This window comes from Diplotaxodon limnothrissa, linkage group LG23, assembly GCF_057381915.1.
Source record: "Diplotaxodon limnothrissa isolate DT_005_m linkage group LG23, D_limnothrissa_male_GT1.1, whole genome shotgun sequence".
NCBI lineage: Eukaryota > Metazoa > Chordata > Actinopteri > Cichliformes > Cichlidae > Diplotaxodon > Diplotaxodon limnothrissa.
The window spans coordinates 13,460,546-13,481,185 of record NC_140617.1 but is presented as its reverse complement, the minus strand read 5'-3'; the positions used below and the strand labels follow the sequence as shown (position 1 = coordinate 13,481,185).

The 20,640-nt window shown below is 39.7% G+C and overlaps 1 protein-coding gene across 1 annotated transcript in view; it reads left to right on the top strand.

Annotated features, from left to right (window-relative positions):
* Positions 1 to 20,640, top strand: part of lpp (LIM domain containing preferred translocation partner in lipoma) — a 189,574-nt gene that overhangs the window by 90,180 nt on the left and 78,754 nt on the right. Inside the window, exon 6 of the mRNA XM_085347083.1 lies at positions 2,925 to 3,047. Coding sequence (XP_085203209.1) covers positions 2,925 to 3,047 — 123 coding nt within the window. The remainder of the gene's footprint in view (positions 1 to 2,924; positions 3,048 to 20,640) is intronic.

Here is a 20,640-nt window from a genome sequence, read left to right as displayed (position 1 = left end):
GAATTGACCTTTCTCTGTGAAATAGTGCTGGATGAGATTGTGATGAATAATGTATGAAGAATGAGATACTGTAAATCAAAGCGCAGTAAAAGGCAGGTGAATAGTGCACCGTGTTATGAAAGTTGTCTTTCATACAATGCATCGCTTCTTTCTCACTGAGAGAAGTCTCTGCTATTGATGTGTGGCTTTTAAAAAGATTGTCTGAGGTCAAGGTGAAACATGAACTTGTAATGCAAAGTTTAAGAAGTGCAGAGAGAAAAAAGCAGGAGAAAATATTTCTGAGCAGCACAGAGTTAGAAATACTCATCGCCGATGGCATTATGGTGACAGTAACTTGACCCTGTGAACCCGGGCTGTACCTGTTACTAGAGCAGGGCGATATGACCAAAAATATTTATCACGATATACATTTGAAAATTTGTGACAACGATATAACTGACGATATAATTGACACTAGACAAAATACTTTACAACTCCACAACTTTATTAGTGGGGGAAAAAAATCAATGTATTTTCACTTAAACAAGCAGCTGTTTTTTTTTTTTATGTGCATTAAAGTTACATAAATATTTAACATTGCAAATGCAAATTCCTTGCTGACAGTTTAACCAAAAGGCATTTCCAGTGGAAATTGGCTGACATATCCTCAGCATAACCATGTATAATATCCACAAAACTTAAAAAGAGGTTATACACACACACACACACACACACACACACACAATATGGTAATATTATGTTGACGCACAGTACGTATCACTCCGCGAGGCGCCTGCCTACAATAGCCGTAATGCTCCGACAATCCATCAAGCGGTGCGGCTTCGTAGGTTAGCAAAGTCGTACTAAAACATTTGACAGATTTTTGAGCACCGTGTACATAAAATCGTTTCGAGGTCAGTAAACACAACCAGAATTCATACATAAGGCACACGGGATTATAAGGGGCACTGTCGATTGTCAGAAAAATCAAAGGATTGATTTTAAGTGTGCCGTATTTTCCAAAATACGGCCGTCGCTAGCATGCGCTACCACAAATAGTGCTTTGTTGTGTATCTGATGGACAAAAGCCAAACCAGTTCCACACCACTGAACTTGCAGCATTTTTACAAACCAATTCTGGTTCATCTGTTTCATTCAATGATCCGCTTTCGCTCTTCTCATTCTCCGTCGCCAGCATGGTTTTTCCGCCATGTTTCCATGAAAACAAAGGCATGCGCGTTTTACCCATATTCTATCGCATTATTTCATTTTCTTATCTCTGCCCAACATTATACCGGTATTACCGTGAACAGTATGATATGACCCAGCCCTACCTGTTACAACATAACCCACACCCAAGGTGAGTGTTGCTGTGACCACAATGCATGGATTAGAAACACAGATTGCAATTTTCTTGGGCGACTCCACTTTAAGTGTGCCGATCCCGATTTTTGCCAGTTATGGTTTTCTTCCGAATAATATCAATAATAATAATGAGAATCATAACAATAATAATTTACAGGTAAAATTTACAGCGGTTTCCCCTGATGAAAACGTGTACACCTCTCCACCTTTACCTGACAGATTTTATTTTATCTTACCAAACAAAGGCTGATATAAAACTAATGCCAGGTACTTCATAATTTACAGTACAGCGATCCCTCGAGTTACGCTGTAAAAATAACCCACGATAAGTGAAATGTAAAACCCCTGCATGGACATTTTCACAATTTTCTCTCTTGTTTAAATACTCTCAAAGTTCAAACCTTCGTAGAAAAATAAGTCCAGCATTATAGAATGAAACCAAAGGCACTCGCAGGTGACGACGTTTCGTGTGTTTGTTGCGGAGCAGTCACACTGCTAGCGATCAAAGATTTATGTAAGTTTGACAAGCTGAACTCATTTTGTGCTGTACAGGAGACACGGCATGAGATTGACTGACAATGGTCTAGAGCCAATCAGGACGCACAACACAATGCGTTGTTAAAAAAAGAAAAGGATGCAAAATGCACAAAAAAAATCAGTGAAACAGCGAGGCTGCAGAAGTTGAACTGCGATATAGCGAGGGATCACTGTATGTTCATAACTTCACCAAATAAAAGGATATCAACCCGTTGCTCTACTACTTTGATCCATTGCTAATACTGAGGCTGCTGGCTTGTGGCTAGCTCTGAGCTCAGGATCACTTATCATTTGTTGGCTCCTTTAAAATGTCCATGTTAAGCTGGTGATTTAGGTTTGTTGACACAAACATTTTCACTCTGGTCCTCTAATGGGGTTCAGGGTCAAGGCCAAGGAGTGGAAATCGACCAATTCTGGTCCCTGGGTGATCGATTGGTGCATCTGTGGTAGATTTACCATTTGGACAAAGGAAAAAAACAAACTGCCGCTGTGAGAGTATGAAACAGACTACGTGATGCTGATGTTTATATCTATATGCTGGTTTGTTTGCATTTCTCTGCAGTCATGAATGATACTGTTGGAGCACTTAAATACTGAACAACAGTTACTTTACTAAAATGCAGGAAAGAGAGACGACTTCAGGTCTGATCAGACATTTACAGAACATGTGACTACCAAGGAGACCAATCAGATTTGGTGTTGCTTCACTTCACTTTGATTTGTAACTAACTAACTATGGTGTAACTATAGTCTGGGTATGCTGGGGAGTCACCGTATTGCTAACACAAGGCTATAACAGGTGCATAAATCCCTTCTTATGAGGCATGGTGGAAGCAACATTGGGCTCTGAAAGTGCTTCTCATGTTCGGGGAAATCTGCTAACAGATTTGACGATTTTAGAAAGTTTTTGAATAACATGTTTTCAATTTTAATGTAATTTAGAAGTTCAACTAATGCATATGTTTCAAATGAAACATATGCACCACAGTAGAGTGTGCAAACAGTGAAGGAGTCTGAACACTTTATCGGACGTCTTCTCACAGGTGAAAGGCCATGAAAAGACGCTGGAAGAGAGGCGCTCCAGTCTGGACGCAGAGATCGACTCCCTCACCAGCATACTGGCAGACCTGGAGAGCAGCTCGCCCTACAAGCATCGAAGCACACAAGTACGTAACCTACAAAATGTCATGCAGATGTGAATTTAAGGCTGTGCTTTTCTTGGGCATTTACTGCAGGCCAAAGTTGAAAATGACTTTTACCGTTTTCAGTTTATGCACGACCTGTAAGGAAACATTAGCCTTTTAATATTGTCAAATACATTTTACAGAAACTAAATGTCAGCAGAATTGATGCTTTTACTTCTAATACTTAAAAACCTTAGTAGGGCATGAAGCACGCTGTTATCAAATGCTTTTACTGAAGTATGTGAGTGCAGCCTCTGTTGGCATTCAGTAACACTTATATCCGCACAATAAACGGCACACTTATAGACCTGTAGCTGCTCTCCTGTGAAGTGTGCTAAAAAATGCAAAGAATAATTAAAGTTTTTTAAACTGTTGAATGTTGCAAAATACAAATTAGGTTTCCACATGAAACAGACCTATATATGTTGCATCTTTTAAAAAAAAAATGCAATAATGACAAAATGAGTCTTGACCTATATCATTAGTTGATATTAAACGATATTAACGGCAACTTCAAAAAGTCAAAGCCTTGGGCAGTTCACTAAATTGTTTGACACACAATGAATGTAGGACAAGCGGATAAAAAAACCTTAACCAATTGTGTTTGGCGTAGGAAGGCTCAGTGGGGCTTTGAACACATGCAGATCATTTCTCTAGTGACATATTCGAGCAAAAATGAAATACCTGAAAGGGCGTTCTCTGTGGGGGCCTCATACTCTGTGGATATGTGGCTAAAGCGGAGTTAAAACAAATCTTAAAGGTGTTGCTTTTTCTGTGGATTATTTATAGAATAGTTACCATATCTGCTTTGTTTCCTTGTACATTTATTCAAGTATTTATATGTAAGTCAATAATTTAAGACTGTGAATTATTGATGTGGGTATTCGTGGGGTCCACTGACCTTTGTGTGAGTTCAGGAAACAATTCTTCAGCGACTTTAAAATGTAAAACGCTTCGGTTTTGGAAACTCACACGAGGCAAAGTTAGGTTTACAAGTAGTCTGAGAAACATGGTATTTTGGGGGACGTGTGCAATGTGAAAAAGCCAAACGAAGACTGAAGATTGCAAGTGTTGACGTCCTTTGGTTAGGTGACTCCTGGCTCTCTGGTTAGAGGGAGAGGGAAGGGTGTACTGCTCACAGAGTTAAAATTATTGCACCACACAGGGGAAACAAAGCGGAGACGGAGAGAAAGGAAGTAAACGCTGCGGTTCTGAAATGATACGCTTTAACGGCAGTAACTAAAATCTGACTTGATGATTTCTAGTATGCTTACTGTTGTGGTGAGCGAGTGTGTTCGTGGGAGCTGATGTGGGGAAACTGTAATAACATGAAATTATGTGCTCATAAAATATGGTGAAATGCTCTTTTTGACAAATCAAATTGACATCTCAGCGTATGTTTTTTTTTTGTAGTACAAACAAGGTAAAAAGACGATTCAGAGTCTGAGCAGATCAGGACGTCTGCAGGTCTCTGTCTTGTCTCTGTCAGGTTTCCGAGAACTCGTCTTTGTAGTACTGGACAAGAATCATGTTTGATAATATTGTATGCTATATTTCAGTTTTCTTCCAGAGGTGGCACCGGTTTGAACCATTCTGCAAAATTAAATTCTAATGACTTTTTTCATTTAGTTATGCAAAAAGCAAAATTTGCTGTTAAGATAAATAACTGCTGGAGCTCCACAAGTTAACACATTGCAGAAGAGGACGGCATAAATAACAGAACCTTGTTTAAAGGTAAAAAGTGATGAAAAATGAATGAAAACATGGCATTTTGTGGAGAAATCACTATTTTTCTTTCGAGCTGATTTTCTTTTTGGCACGTTTTAAACATGTTGAGTCGATTTGTTGTTGTACATTAAAACTCCATCATCTTATTTCTGATGATTCTATGACACAGTTTGATGCGCGTGCATGCATATGTGTAAAGCAACCTGTGTAAAGTGTAAAGCAACCTGTCCAGCGTGTACCCCGCTTCTCGCCCTAACTCGCAGCCCGACAGCTGATATTACTTTTTTTTTTTTTTTTTTAGCTCCAGCTCTCCGTGACCTTGAATTGGATATTTGGAAGAAGATGGATTGATGGAATTTTTTTGGTTAATTCTGGTAAACTTTTTTAAAGGAGTAGTTTGACATTTTGGTTTCTTTCAGTGGGCTGGCAGCCCATCTGAGTTCCCGCCTAAGACTAAACTCCCTGCTGGTCCTGACCGTGAAATCTTGATAGCCCGTTTTTGCTGTTAACTCTTCTAAAGCTATAAAAACATCTTGAAAAAGAAGTATTGAGTACTATTTTAACTTTTCAACATTGATTGTCATTCTTTGCTGTATGTGACTGATGGTTCTCTCTTGCTGGTTTTAGGGTTAAACAGTTGATGTGGATTGATAGTGTCACTGCCCCATCCCATCCTCTTATTGGTTGAAGTCACAGTGCTGAGGCTGACAACTTCTGTGGCAGAAATTCTGCACTTATTGCCCCCTCCATATCTTTCCATTTAGTGTGCATGGCTCGTGCCAGTTGGCAGGTAGTTTTTCTATGAATTATTAAAGACCATCGATGCTTGTAGTTGTTTTCTGTTGTTGCATAAGTGACTCTGCTTTTTATTTTAAAGAACTTCATTTGCATTTCTGCCAGTCTGCAAGTCAGCTCAAATGTTACTGTTCCAGCTTGCGTTTCTTACAGCGGTTAGCGTGTTCTGGGTTCAAATCCACCGGCTTGCTGAAGCCTTTCTTTGTGGACTTTACCTGTTTGGGTTCTCTCCGGGTTCTTGGGTTTTCTCCCAGACTCTCATGTTTTAGGTCAGGAATTTGACTGTGAATGATGATCTCTCTCTGATAGACTTAAAGGTGTACCAAGGCAGGGGTTGAACTACGTGATGGCACCCTAATCTCCGCTGAGGCAATCAGATGGATTATCTGCAATTGCTTGGAAAAAAACAAAACATATATATGTATATGAAAATAATCAGTTAAAAAAAGGGCCTGTCTATACAGAGTTTATAGGGCTTATCAGTGGTTTTTATTAAAAACAATGACTACCTATAATATGTAACTAGAGCCCTTCCACCAACAGAGCTTGTGAATATGTAAGGAACAGGCATGAGTGACATCAGCCTTCTCATCTCATTGTTGCCACCCCCAAAAGAACAAAGTGTGAAGATCCACAGTCTTTTTCTATACTTGTGTGCCATTGCTAACCTGTAAGCATCACAAAGGTAGCTGCTGAAGTTGCTGTTTTTACATAAATCTGCCAATTGGAGCTTTTAATTTATAAATAATTATTTGGGCTAATATTGTGGCATTAAAATAAAGTCACAAAATGAGTCTTTCCACATTAAACACACCTCTGCCTTTGGGCTGATCAGAGATCTGTTTCACCGAAATGACTGGTGAAAGCCATTCCCTGGTATATGAAAGTTGGCAACTTGCTGTAAAATACTCAGATTTCCTGAAATGTGAAAGCAGACATTTTAACAGTGGAGTTAACAGTATAACTATTTTCTCTATTCTTTTGTGTAAAGCTGTACAGTATACAAGAGCTGACCTTCAGACTGCAGCCCTACAATATACTGTTTATAGTCTACGTGCTGTTAGCTGTCAGTGTTACAAGGTCATGAATTTTAACAGTGTGGAGAACACAAAGCATCTGTGTTTCCTTTATTCTCTTTGTCTTTCTTATAAACACATAAGGATTTCTATTCATACTTACAATGCACGGGTGCCCACACGTACACGTGTAATAAAAGGAAGCACATCTCTGGGATGTGAAGCTTCTAGCTGCTGGCCTTTTTTTTACTAAATAAAATATATGATAAGTGCATACCTTTCCTGAAGAGAAAAACCGTGCAGTGTGTATTAACAGGGGTCTGAAAGCTTTTGTCAACATGACTTGAAAAATTGATGTGCGCCTCTACAGCTCTGTTAGAGGCCAGCTTCCCAATGTCGTACTAACTAATATGTGTCTGTCGTGTTGGTTCTACCTGTGAGGGTCAGATGTGATCTGCGCATTTATTTTGATCATAATCTGCTGCGAGATTTCGGGGTTATGGGTGTCTCAGCAGAGTGCGCATACGTTCTGTGACATGTGAAACGTTTCATTATTAATACGTCGGACGTTTTGCAGAGTTTTCCAACATCTCTTTGCTACCATGATGCCCTTTTGCGGTTGCCGTGTAAAAGATTTGGCTTTCTATTTGATTGTTTATTTTCCAGAGATACGAGCACTCTGCAATGCACGCACATGTGCACCCACACACACACACACACACACACAGACAGTTACTTTCTACTCAGCTGATGCTGATTCTAGCTGATTAACTCAGGTTGACCTTTTCCCCTACCCAGCTGCTCCTGTCAGTCCATGCTCAGGCTCTTTCAATGCATTATGTACAACATAACACTGGTGTATGTGTGTGCGTGTGTGTGTGTTTAATGGGCCAGGTTTCGTACTCCAGCATCGGTACAACTGCTGCACAGTAATCTTCCACTTGTATAAGCAAAAGAGCAACGAGTGCTCTTGATTTAAGCTTTCTGTGCACAGGCAATCACACAGCCAGCACTCCAAAATCAATAGACCACCCGGCGCTCTGCCTTCAAGCTTCTAGGAGAGGACTCTTCCCTCCCGACGGAAAATTTGGAATCAGAGAGGGGACCTTATGTGTGCTCGCCTCCCAGATGAAATTGAAATGGACGTTGCTGCTCATTCATAAAAATCTAAGTAGCATTCCTGCGAACATTCAGCCGGCACTGATGCTTCACAGACATCAAAACAATTTTGTTTGCTTTAGTTGGTATTCTCTGTGGCATAACAGTGGGTAATGAAATGTGATCATTATATAATTCCCATTTGTTCTCTCTCCAGTTCCACCTTAGATGCCATTTGTTATTTGACACAGTTAACTAAGTTTGTGCTGCAGTTTGCTTGCTTTATCCTGTGACAGCAGAAATTAAGGAAACGCTGATAATAATGTTTCGGCCTTTATCGAGTTAGTGGTTTCTGTTATTCCTGGTGAAATCAAAAGCATCTTAATGTTATTAAAAGAGAATTTCTTTAATCTTCTTTCACTGATTTGTTGCTTTAAATGTCATTTTGTTTATTAGAAATAATTTCTATTAACAGTGCACAGATTCACTGGCTTCACTTCTCTTTCTTCTTCACTTCTGAAAAATGTAAACTGCAGCCAACAAAGTGATAAAATGAATATTTTTACTGTTTAAATCTGATCAGTTTACACCTTTGCTATTCTTGCGGTGACTCATAATACAGACACACTGTCCTCTGTGGGCATGACTGTCAGGCTGTACATTAAGCTAAAAGAGGCTATGCTGTTCAAATGAATTTTTTTTTGCATATACACACTTCAAGCCATTTTTGACATTTCCAATTGTAAGTGGTGGGCTCGACATTTACTTTCAGATAGCTGCTGTTTTGTTTTTTTTCTTGTTTCCTGCTGTTTTTTTCTTTTTAAAGTTAAATATTTTAGCTTAAATCAGAAACACGAAAATTAAAAATTTTGTTTTTCTTTTTTCTCTCCTCGAAACACCTCATTGCTGAACTGCAATAGCTTCATGGTCCACTGAGGGACCACAGCCCACATTTTAAGAATTACTGTTCTAAGTGAAATGTTCAGGGACATCTAAAACTGCCAAAATATATATCTAAAAACAAAATACGTAACAAAGAATAAAAGATGTTAAACTTTAAGGCCCAAGAGTCGTGTTGTCGTCTGACCTCCACTGTTTGAAACCACTAAAAGTATATAAAGATGCAGCATTCTAAAGTCAGTTTGTTAAATTCATTTCCACCTAGATATTCTACAAAGTGCACAGCGGAAGCGCTTAGGAACCACAACTGCTCATGAAGTTACAGCGCGAGGTTGCCGTGTGCTGAGTCATAGATGTAGCGTGTGCTCTGCTGACTCAATAACTGAGGAGCTCCAAACCTCCTCTGGCATCAACATCAGCACAAAAACTGTGAGCCAGGAGCTTCACAGCATAGGTTTCCATGTCTGAGCAGGTCTAATGTGTTGGTGGCCCAGTACTTTTGTCCATATAGTGTAGCGGGGCGACCGTGGCTCAGGGGGTTGGGAAGCTATCTGTAACCGGAAGGTCGCCGGTTCGATCCCTGGGCTCTCTGTCCTGGTTGTTGTGTCCTTGGGCAAGACACTTTACCCTCCCGCCCACTGGTGTTGGCCAGAGGGGCCGATGGCGCAATATGGCAGCCTCGCTTCTGTCAGTCTGCCCCAGGGCAGCTGTGGCTACAACTGTAGCTGCCTCCACCAGTGTATGAATGTGAGAGTGAATGAATAGTGGCATTGTAAAGCGCTTTGGGTGCCTTGAAAAGCGCTATATAAATCCAATCCATTATTATTATTATTAGCTTACTGGAACCACTGATCTTCCCCCAAATTTGCCAGTGTTATCTGCTTCAGTTACCCGCTTTGTTAGCACAAAGTAACTATCAACTAGGCCCCTTATAATGAATTGCGCTTGGGTATTGCACCATACCGAGCTCTTGCTGGAAGTTAGAGACAGGATGAGTATGAAAACCTAGGGCAAGCCCATTCAAATGGCAGCCCGCGGGCCACATGCGGCCCAGAAGCAACCTGCGAGTTGCCGCATGTGGTCCTGGCAGAAACACAGAGAAAACACAAAAAATTAATTAATTAAAAAAAATTAAAGATTCCTACAGCGTAGTGTAGACTGTGAATGCAACACTCCTAGTAGCCTAGCAATATTTAACCCACAATGTACCGTGATGTAAACATATCAAACTATCATCGTAATGTATGATGCAACAACTGCATGTCTTTCTCAGTCCAAAAGCATAAAATTGACAATTAAAACCTTCGGTTTAACCCTGCCTGGACTGACAAATACGTATTCATTTTAACGCCAAATCCAAATACCAAACCTATGTGTTTAATTTGCAGTGAGTGTGTTGCGGTACTTACGAAGGCACCACAATGACAAACACCAGACTTCCTGCACAAACCTTCCAGAGCAATCTCAGGAGAGGGCTGCAAAAGTACAGTTTAATTGCGAGTTTAATAATCTTACAACTGGATTTGTACTACCATGAGGCTCCTGTACAGCCCAAGAGAGCTGCAGCAGCTTCCCTTCTTGTTTTCTGGATCTTGGCGAAGAAGAGCAAGCCTTTCACAGATTCTGAAACGGTGAAATACTGCATGCTGGCCGTGGTGGATGCGGTGATAAGTGACGAAAAAATTAAAGTCAGTGTGATATCTGCTATTAAAAACGTACCCCTGTCAGACAGTTCAAATATTCATAGAGTTGAAGTTCTGGCTTGAAATGCTGTTACATGACCTGAAGAAAACTGATGTAATGTCAGGATGGCAGAAGGTGGGTTCACAGACAGAACTGATAATGCACAGTTGTGCATATATGTCCATTTCTTGGATGGCAAATTGCTCGGTTTACTACCGTTAGAGGGACACACAGCTGGCGAAATAATGTTTGAGAAGATTTCAGGGTTTTTTGAGGAAAATGGTCTGATATGAAGCGTGACGGATATACTAGTGACGGATGGGGTCCATCCATGGGAGGAAAAGTGAGTGGTCAGCAAAATATTTATTTTAATTTGAAAGGGAATTATCGAAATGTTTTTTTGTTATTGTTTGAAATGTGCAAAAAAAAAAAAGTTTGGTTATAGCTCCCTTTTTTTAAATGGACCTTTTGGTGTGAATTTGTGAGAGGTCACCAGATTTACAGGGGGAAAAAGAATAAAAAATTACTTGTTTTTCAATACAGTTTGAAATTGATTATGATCTGCTGCTTACTGGCTGCAAAAAAAATATCTGGCCCAGTTAAATTCCCCGGTTTGAAAATCTGGCCCAACTAACTTTTTAGTTGAATAGCCATGACCTACGGTGTTAGCCCAGGTGGAGCTGCTGGGGGTGCAGATCTTTATGGTAAACCTTATTTGTGCAGCATTAATTTAAAAAATGATCACCAACACACTATTTAGAATTAAAGAATGAAATTGCTGCTTTTTGAATACAGCAAGCAGCCACCACCGGGCCACCTTTTTGCGCTCCATCACTGCCTTACTGCTTGTTCGAAACCTTGTTTGAATCTTTAATAACTGTTTTTATTTGGCACGGTGATCGGAGGAAACACAGGAGAGTGTGTTCATGCTAAGTCCTGCAAGTGAAATGCACTGAAATCTGAGCCCAACCAGCCCTGCTAATATGCAGCGTAGGGCTGTCTAAGCACATCAGATCTGTTGTGGGGGAGTTAACAAGGAGGCCCAGATGAGTGTCAAAACAGTGTGCTTATCAAGCACCAGAGCAGCACCACTGCTTTGGTGGAGGCTGCAGAAGCTTCTCCTGTAACCTCTAATTCACACTGACCTGTGGTGCATTTCTAGTAATCAGATGAATCAGCAGCCCTCCTACTGAGATTCTTCAACATCCAGTTTATTTTGTAAACTGTCAGAAGAAAGCAGAATATTTCAACTCTCATGGGTGCCTTGACATCAAAGCTAAATATGGTGGATGGATATAACAATAAATGTATAACTTTCTCGTCTTAAGGATATTTTAAAATCCACATATCTGCACTCTGTCAAATCTGATTTATTTGGTGTATCTGCTCACACTGATTGCATTCACAGGCAGAGATTGATAGATTTGGTGCCCTGCTGTTGGCTGACTATAGAGAGCATATTCTGCTACTATGCACAGACACAAGGGAAAATACAGAAGCAAAAAGTGTCACCTAGTCCGCCAACAGCAGGCAGTAATTACTGTAGTTGTTTCTAATCCCTGTTACATGCTGTAAAATGTAAAATGTGTTGACTTTCGGAATAGGAAATGTCATATCTGAAGCTCAAAGACATTTCATTTGAGTCCTATTTTAATATGAAAGAAGTTCAAACAAATAGTCTGCAAACATGTTTTTTCTTTTTGAGGAGAAATGTGTACACAGCACTAATGTACTTTACTCGTTAGCCACTGTATAACCAATTAAGTAACCAGTCCCCTCCCCCCCAAAATAAGCAGTGACATTTTTGTCCCAATTAAATTCTAATGTGCTTTCTCCATTAAAGCAGCAGCAGCATCTCGTTCTGATCTGATTCAGTCTGTTATGATAAGATTTAAGTTGAAATTAAAAAGCTCTCCCCGTCTGATGGCTTCACTCGCTGTGAAACAATAATGTGCAACGCGATGAATAAAATATTGAAAGCCCGGGCTCACTAAATGACATACACTTGCCCCCATAGTAAACTTCCCCAGTTCTGCCATGCTGCATCAGGAGGCGTTTGATGGTGTCTTGGTGTGCGGTGCTTTAACTGAGGTAGCATCTTTCCAGATGGATTCAAAGAGGGGGAGATGCTCAGCTGTTACTAGGCTGCCCTCTGGCAGTGCCACAGCTTCTGGGAGCAAGGTTGTGCGACTCACTTACACTCATGGTTCCACCTCAATTAAAAACCAGTCAGCGAAGCGGTTTCTTTGTTTCCACGCATGCAGGGAACTTTAGCGTGCAAATGTTGGTGCTGTCTGGAACGATGACTGCTGATCATGGTGGTGCCTTTCAGAAAAGAGAAATGACTGGACCCTGGACTTGTTTTCTGTCACCCGATAAGTTGAGGGCTCTCTGACTTATGCTGTTAGCGCTCTTCACTTCTCTCGACAGAAGTTTGTTTGATCTACATGTTGAGTATCGTCCCCAGAAAGTGGAGCACACAGTTTTGTGGGTTTAAAAGGTTTCCACCAGTGTTTTATTATCCCAGTGGTTCAATGGGTTTAGGCTCACACCCCACTGGTCCTAAACATCAGGATTTTTTATTTATTTATAGACAATATATGCAACCATAATGTTTTTTTAATGTACTTTATTATCCTACCACTACTGCTATCTGTTTTCATGCACCAGCTTATATGAGAACATAAAATAAGACAATAAAAAATCAAAGCAAATGTTGGGGCTTAATCATAATGAAGTCATAGGTATATATACCTATACACTACTTTGTATAGGTATATATGCTAGAAGTAGTTGCTGGGTCTTTGGTTAAACACTTTATTGTACTGTATAGCTGCAAGCAATGGCTTGTTCAGAAGAGGCACCTTTTAGATTACTCCTTCACTAGAATATACAGTATATAATGTTTGGAAGCCAGTTTCCAGTTTTTACAGTTTTCAGCTGCATAGTGCATAATTGCATAGTTTGTCTGTCCGGGTATGTTAAGCTAGCAGCCTGGAGGGCACTCACAACCATCTAAATTATCAGTCATGTAAAGTATGAACGTGGATTAATGAATAAAAGTAACTTAAGGTCAAAACATTATCTGAACTGTCACTACCAATTTCTTCCTTGGGATAGGCTCCCAAGGAGATGGTTTAAGAACAAGTCAGGGTTTTAAAATGCTAATAAAGTAGTCATACGTGCGACTATCTTCACTATCTTTCACCTGATTGCATTTGTGTAAAACTGTTCTACCTGTCCCATTGAAGCTGTTTATATATGTATATTTAATACAGAAAATAAGCAAAAACAAATACAGTAGGTCCACAATAAAAGACAAGCTCAAGCCAATTTTACATTTGCTGTAATTTTATGCAGTATTATGTGCTTTTATGTGTGCCCTATTTCTCCAACTGCCCCACACAGAAAAAGCGTTTTTATTTAAAAAGCTGGCAGGTACAGTATGTTTCATCTCTTTGGCTAACACTGTGTGAAATCCCAAATAGAAAGGCACCGTCACTCATCCGAAAAAGCCACAGCGCTGCATTGTTCTGCTTGCGTTTTTTTTCCTCATTGTCAGATATCCTGATGTCTCTATAATAAGTTGTCATGTCCATACAAAACAGATGAGCATTATTGAAGTGAGCTGACAGTTCAGCTAAAGTCGAGCGCTTGAAATGCTGCTGAGATGGATCTTACCACATGAGTGCCCTAAGGAGGCCTTACTTCACACTGTGCCAGTCAAGCCATACTGTGACGCTCCCATCTCTCAACAGGCAGAGCGTTGCGTCTGGCACTCACTGTCACAACATGGCAGAATGATAGGCTCGCGCTGCTTGCTCCCAAATCTCCCACTGATCGTGGCGTCTGCTGAGCGATCTCAGAAAATATCGACTATAGACCTCTGCGGTGGTACCTCGGCTCCTTGAGAGTGTGATAGGGTTTATGACCTTTCCTCAGCTCCTCTTGTTAGGCTCAAACTCTGGAGGCATCTTATGGGAATTTGTATAATCCCCTCAGGTGTGCTGTTCATCCTTTCCACATTTAGTTGCTTTTGAGGTGCCAGAACAATAACAAATCAATGCTATATTAATAAATGTGTCAGAATATTGTAAGAAACACAAGATCCGAAACATTAATTCTGTCATTGGGGGTGTTTGTGACTCTTCTGCCCTTTACGTCTTTTAACTGTGACCACAGTGGCAAACTTGGCTCTAAATTTTCATTGAGGAACACTTACAATAGAGTGCATGTAGTGACACTATAGTAGCAAAAAGGTCAGTCAGAGTGAACGCGAGTAGCTGGCTGCTGTTATGCCTTTAAGGACAAATTGTAGCCAAACAAATGTGCGTTTTACACATAAGCAGTTCAAGCTGTGAGGACAAAATGTTTTTCTGCTCAGAGGTGACAGCTCAGTAATATTAGCCTCAGTTGTTTCCAGCTTGTGCCGCTGTCACTGGTCATGACACTGGTATGTATGCTAGCCAGCCTCTTATTCCTTATTAAAGGTCAAGGCTGTAGGCAACTATTTTTTGCAATGGATATTTTGCTCTTCGGGGCTCCGACACAGTGTGCGATTGTTCTTCAGCTCATCTCCCCGAGCTGATCGGACTGTATCGAGACGATGCTCCAGTGCTGTAATTATAGGGTTTCTTGGTGTCTAAGATTTTCCTCTGTTTGTTTTATACACTGCAATTCTCTTTGATTGCTTTGCTGCAGTATGGAACAATGATGTCGCCACAGTGCCGGTGGCACCCATTGACCTTAAGGTCAATCTGGCAGCAGGTTCTGAATTTTGACAGGGGCAGCCAACTGTGGAGAGAGGCGCACGCCTTCAGGCGCTCTGTGTGTTCCGTCAATGTTCGTTAGTCAAATAAACTGTGTAGTATCACCCCTTTGTCTTTTATTAACAGGGTGAACCAATGACAAATTTACTTAGAGCCAGGAAGCTGTGACAGTGTGTGTAACCTGCCTCTTTACATCATCGAATACCAATGCTAAAAGGCTTACCGTCAACTGCTGTCATCGCGCATTATCTGTATACCCCATAACACGTGCAAGCTTACAGTACACAAGCGAGCGCACGCAGCTTCTAAGACAGCCATCTCTGGGATTGATGACATCGACACACTGTAAGCGATGGACGTTTTCAACAGCCGAATATTTCTCCCGAAGCGGGAGAGGTCACAAGTGCACAAAGAGCTCATTACAGAGATGAGTCAGAGATGTGTGGTGAGAGGCTGGCCTGTAGTTCTGCAGGAGGTGAATGAAACAATTAGTTTCTGCTGTGCGAGAGCTACAAAACACACATTTCCCTCTTTTGTAAAGATAGCCTGCAGAAGTGCCACGATCGGTAACTTTTCACACAGTATTCCCGAAAATGATTTTTCAGTTGCATCAGTGAGTAATACGCCCTACTTTGTATGATGTTGTTACATCATCCTAGAAATATTACATACTTTTCCCCCTGAAACCTAGTTTTTTAGGGGATTACATAACCATGAATTTTGAAACATGGACTTAATGTTCAACTACAACATCTCTAGGTTGTCTTGGTGGTAAGAGCATAGATTCTCCATGTCCTGTACATCTTACAGCTGCCTGTATGTCTGTGTGCATTTCAAAAGTGTTTGTACAGGAGCTCCACAGACTGATATTAGTTACTGTAAATGGGAAAATAGAAAAGAAAACCGTTCCTTAACCTTAAAAATAGAAGTGTGGCTGTATTATATTAATCCAAATTTCATACAACACAGTAGGAATGCTGTCGTTTGAGAATCTCCATAAACTGCAAGTTGAATTTGTTTATTAGGATTACTGTTGTAAACACCTTTGCACATAAAAATGCATCACCAGATGATAATAATGTATTTTTTTCTGTTTGTTTCTTTTAATTATTGACTAAAGATAAAATGATAAATCATCTAGATTGCTAGGTCAGTTCACACCCCATATATTTGCTGTATGCCTTTATAAAAACATAGTTAACCCTCAGTCTAGGGCTGTGCGATATGACCAAAATCTCATATCCCGATATAAGATATCTATCGTCCCGATAACGATATAAATCACAAAATTTTTACATTTTCTGTAAATTCTGTGAATCTCGGGCAGCTCGACTTGCGTGAAATGTTTCAAGCTGGGCATCATGTAGCTGGAGTCGAGTGTTTTAACCGATGCATGAAACAATACATTTTTAGACATAAGTTGTAACGGCCGCCGTTTTCTTTGTGAGTATTTATTACACGGCGTGCTGCGGGGAAAAGCCTGTTCTAACGTTTGAGTCTAAGGTTTATTTTTTAGCACCTGGCGGCTTTTTTTTTTTTTTACTTCTCATCCGTAAATACTCTGCTCTTTCACGTGATTCAGTTTATTTTGAAAAGTCTCAACAGGATCTTGAGCTTTATTGTGAAAGGTTTATGTGGAAAATAAATAAGCGGACACGCGAGGGTTTTACCGTCGTTGTTGCTAACGACAACGCATAAAAACAGACGCTTGTCCGTCTGTAGTGTGGTTATATAAAATATAAGAGAAAGAGAGAACTTTAAGAAATTAATATAGCCACTAGAGTGACCATCAAAACGATGAAAAAATATTGCCGTAAACAGTTTATTTTGCTACACCACAAAACAAACGATAGCATAAAATGAAATGATAGACGTTTTTATATCGTCATCTGATATATATTGTTATATCAAACAGCCCTACCTCAGTCCATTAATCATTTAATCATTGTCTTTTAAACTGCTGCATGTCTGTTCAGACAGCTGTTCCTTTAGGACATGCATGTGAATGACTATCTTCAATCATTGAAAGCTACTACGAGAATGTATTTATTTATATTAAAATGTACACATTAGCTGCTTACTTGCCAGGTTTTGAACGTGTAGACACAAGGATCTAATATTTAGAGCAAGTGAAATTCAGTTTTACAAAATTTTGCATAAATATTTTTCCCCTCATGGGCTTCAAACATAAATTTAAACATAATTTATGAAAAATCAGTATTAGAAAATGCTAATTAGCGTTTAATGTCTATTATTTTTCATTGAAATCACTCATAGCCCTTTTTATTGGATCTGTGAATCTGATATTTTTACATTCATCTCTTCAGTGAGTAGGACCAGTTTTCACAACTCTAATAGAAATCAGGATTTCCGAAGAATATGCAAAAGGAAAATATAAACTAATATGTTCTTCTAATATTACTGCGATATAGAGCTGCATCTAATTCTGCAGCAATGCCACTGAACCAGCGGAGACGAAAAAGGTTATCGAGATGGTTTTTAAGAAGCCAAACATCATGCAGGGGGAAAAAACATGTACCAGAAAAAATGAATAAAATATTCTTCATGTATGTAAATGTAAAAAGAAGGTTTATAATTAAGTATTTAAATAAATTGTTTAAAGAAAATAATTTCTCAGTTGGATTTCCATAGTGTAGTGGTTTACACATTAACAAGCCTAGCAAGCGGTTCAGGACCGGGAGGATATGCACACTCCTCGGGGGTTGAATCTGGCGTGAAAATATGCCGAGTCAAATATGCGGAGCTGCCTGCTGTAGCGATCCCTTAAAAATAAGCAAGCAGCAGTCGTAGATGTTGTAAACACATTTGCCTGATGCCCCAATACTGTTTTATTTTTGCTGTTAATATGAGCAGCAGTAGTCGGCTTACTTTCTCAAAGGACACAAATATTGAATTCTTGTCTACAAAGTGATCAGTAACCAGTTGTAGTGGTAGTGTTTCAAGAGAAAAAGATGCGACACGATAAAGTTTATCAATTCAACATTTATTTCAGGCGAGGATAGAAGCATTTTTGAAATATTCACTCGTAAAAGCGGGGCTCATTTGAAGGGGCGAAAGCAGAATTAGATATGCAGATAAACGATCCACAGAACAAAACATTCCCTATATGTGTGTATATGTGTTATCTGCAAACAGAGTGAGATAGCCCAAAAGAGCTAGAGGTCTTGCCACGTTCCACAGACACATTATTTAATCATATTTAATATGCCTTATCTGGAACTATTTTAGGAAGAGAATTGATACCCCCAATTTCATGACTGTACTGTTAAATGTGCCTGTTGTGCCTGACTGTGCGGGGAAGATTAATGCACGCATCAGTGTTGATTGGGAATTCTTCCATGGTCATAGTGTAACTGCTGAAAAGGACAGATGCAAATGGACAGCAGAGCCAAACGGGGGGAGCAGCTTCTTTGTACGAATGAGAGACAGAAAAAAAGTTGAGAGAAAAATATCCAAGGTCTTAGATGAGTCTGAAAAGATGCAGAACTTCTCTCTCTTTAGGGGTTTTCACCAAGCTTGCTGAGGAGAAAAAAAAAAAAAAAATCCCCCACCCTCGTGGTTTGAAATGCAAAGTTAACAGTTTTACTCAGCCCCCCCTAAAGGCTTGTATAGTCTCTCCTAATCTTTTTTAATGTGTCAAAAGGCTTTCTTGAGAGTCTCTGTGAAATTTCACACTTAAGTTGTTTGCAAAGTCAGTCTGAATTACAGTGTAGAGTGAGGGTTAACTTTTCTGAAGGGGTCGGGGAAACTTTTTAAAGTCTGTATGTTGTGTTTGTGTATGGCAGAAGGGGGAGGAGGGCGTGAGGGTGTTTAGAAATCAGTGATGCTGCTTGTATGTCCACACTCGGATGTGAAAAACAGGTAATATCATTTTTCAGCTTTAGTGGAATTTTAATTGTGGATAATAAAATCCGAAATTTTATTTTAGTGAACAAAGCATTGGCAAGTTTTGATTTGTAATAGTGCATACTGTACTGTGCTCACATGCAGCTCTTTTGTATATCAAATTATCACCTCAGTACGAGGGAGGTCTGTTTTTATATGCAACACCGGGATTTTGTGCAACAAAGAGAGGGCTTTGTGGTACTGCAGTGATTTACTCAAAAATTGCAAAAAGTAGTAAAAAGACATGAAAGAAATCTCTTTAAAAGGTTTCTCTAATGAAGAGGAAACAAAGCAAATGTTTTTGTCATGGTGGCCGTAACACTTTGATAAGCATTACTTCCAGATATGAACTAATGCTTTAATCATAGGTTGCATACAGTTGGGACATCCCACTTTATTAGTGCCAAAAACCAAGCTGTGCAAAAGTCTTGAGCCAACCTCCTTATTCTTTATCATTTGGTTGCAAGGAGCGACACTTTCTAAAAGAGATGTTGAGCAATAGTTCTCCAGGCTTTCTGCAGGTATGATATTTTTCTTTGTCTTTTTCACTCATTTTCAGTTCAGTCCTTGTACCTGCACATTTTCAAACATTTGTTAAGCCACTTAACACTGACCTATGAACCAAGGCACCTAACAGAAGGGAGGAACCAGTGTTGGGTTTACAGATAGCAGACAACTTAGAAACAAAATAACATACTTTAAATAGTATCTTTAAGCATTTTGTTACCAGCAGCCTGTTACAGAAATAAATAAATCAATAAATCCCTGCACCTATTTCTCATTTTCGTAGCAAAATATAAGGTCATGAGAGGTGGCTCAAGACTTTTGAACAATACTGTATGTAGGTTAGGCTCTTTATATCTATCTATCTATCTATCTATTTATCTATCCATCTATCCATCCATCTATCCATCTATCCATCTATCCATCTATCCATCCATCCATCCATCCCACTGAGCGATCTCAACCTTTTATCCAAGACAAAGCCCAGACATCTTTATATGCAGAATTATTTCCACAGTTTATATTTGAGATATTATTCTTTCACTCACCTTTCATTGCCAAAGGTGAGGGTCATCGACAGCTTCACTCCCCTCTCTTCCCTATGACCAGCCTGGATAGCATCTTCATCCCTGCAGATGCTGCATCGTGCTCTTTTACTAGAGAGCCAAGAATTTCAACACTATTTAACAAAAGCAAAAAAAAAAAAACCCAAACATATTGCATACTGTGATAGTATGGGGTTAGCAGTGATAATCATCATCATCACTGCTGACATATAGATCTTTAGTTGATTTACAGTGATGAGCCCAAGCATCATAACATTTTAATACTGGGATATGTTATGTTCTGAGTTATGTTACATGGCATAAGAGTCAGTTCTCATAGTGTGTTCATTTGGGAGAAAAGAGCAGGTGCAAACAGGAGCAGGTCTTTGGAGGATGTGCTGGAAAAAATCAGATCCTTCCAGGATTTTAAAGGATTTGCTGTTAATGTCTGGTTTCCTGAGACTCCTGGGAAACTTCACTGGCCATATAGGACACCAGGATGGTGGATCGAAACTGTTTTGATGGGACACGAAGGCCCAACAGCATAAGGCAGAGGTGGTGATAATTATGGCTTAATGAGCGAGCTTTAATTGTAAAGCCTACACAAGAATGTGCTCTTCTAATTGAGTCA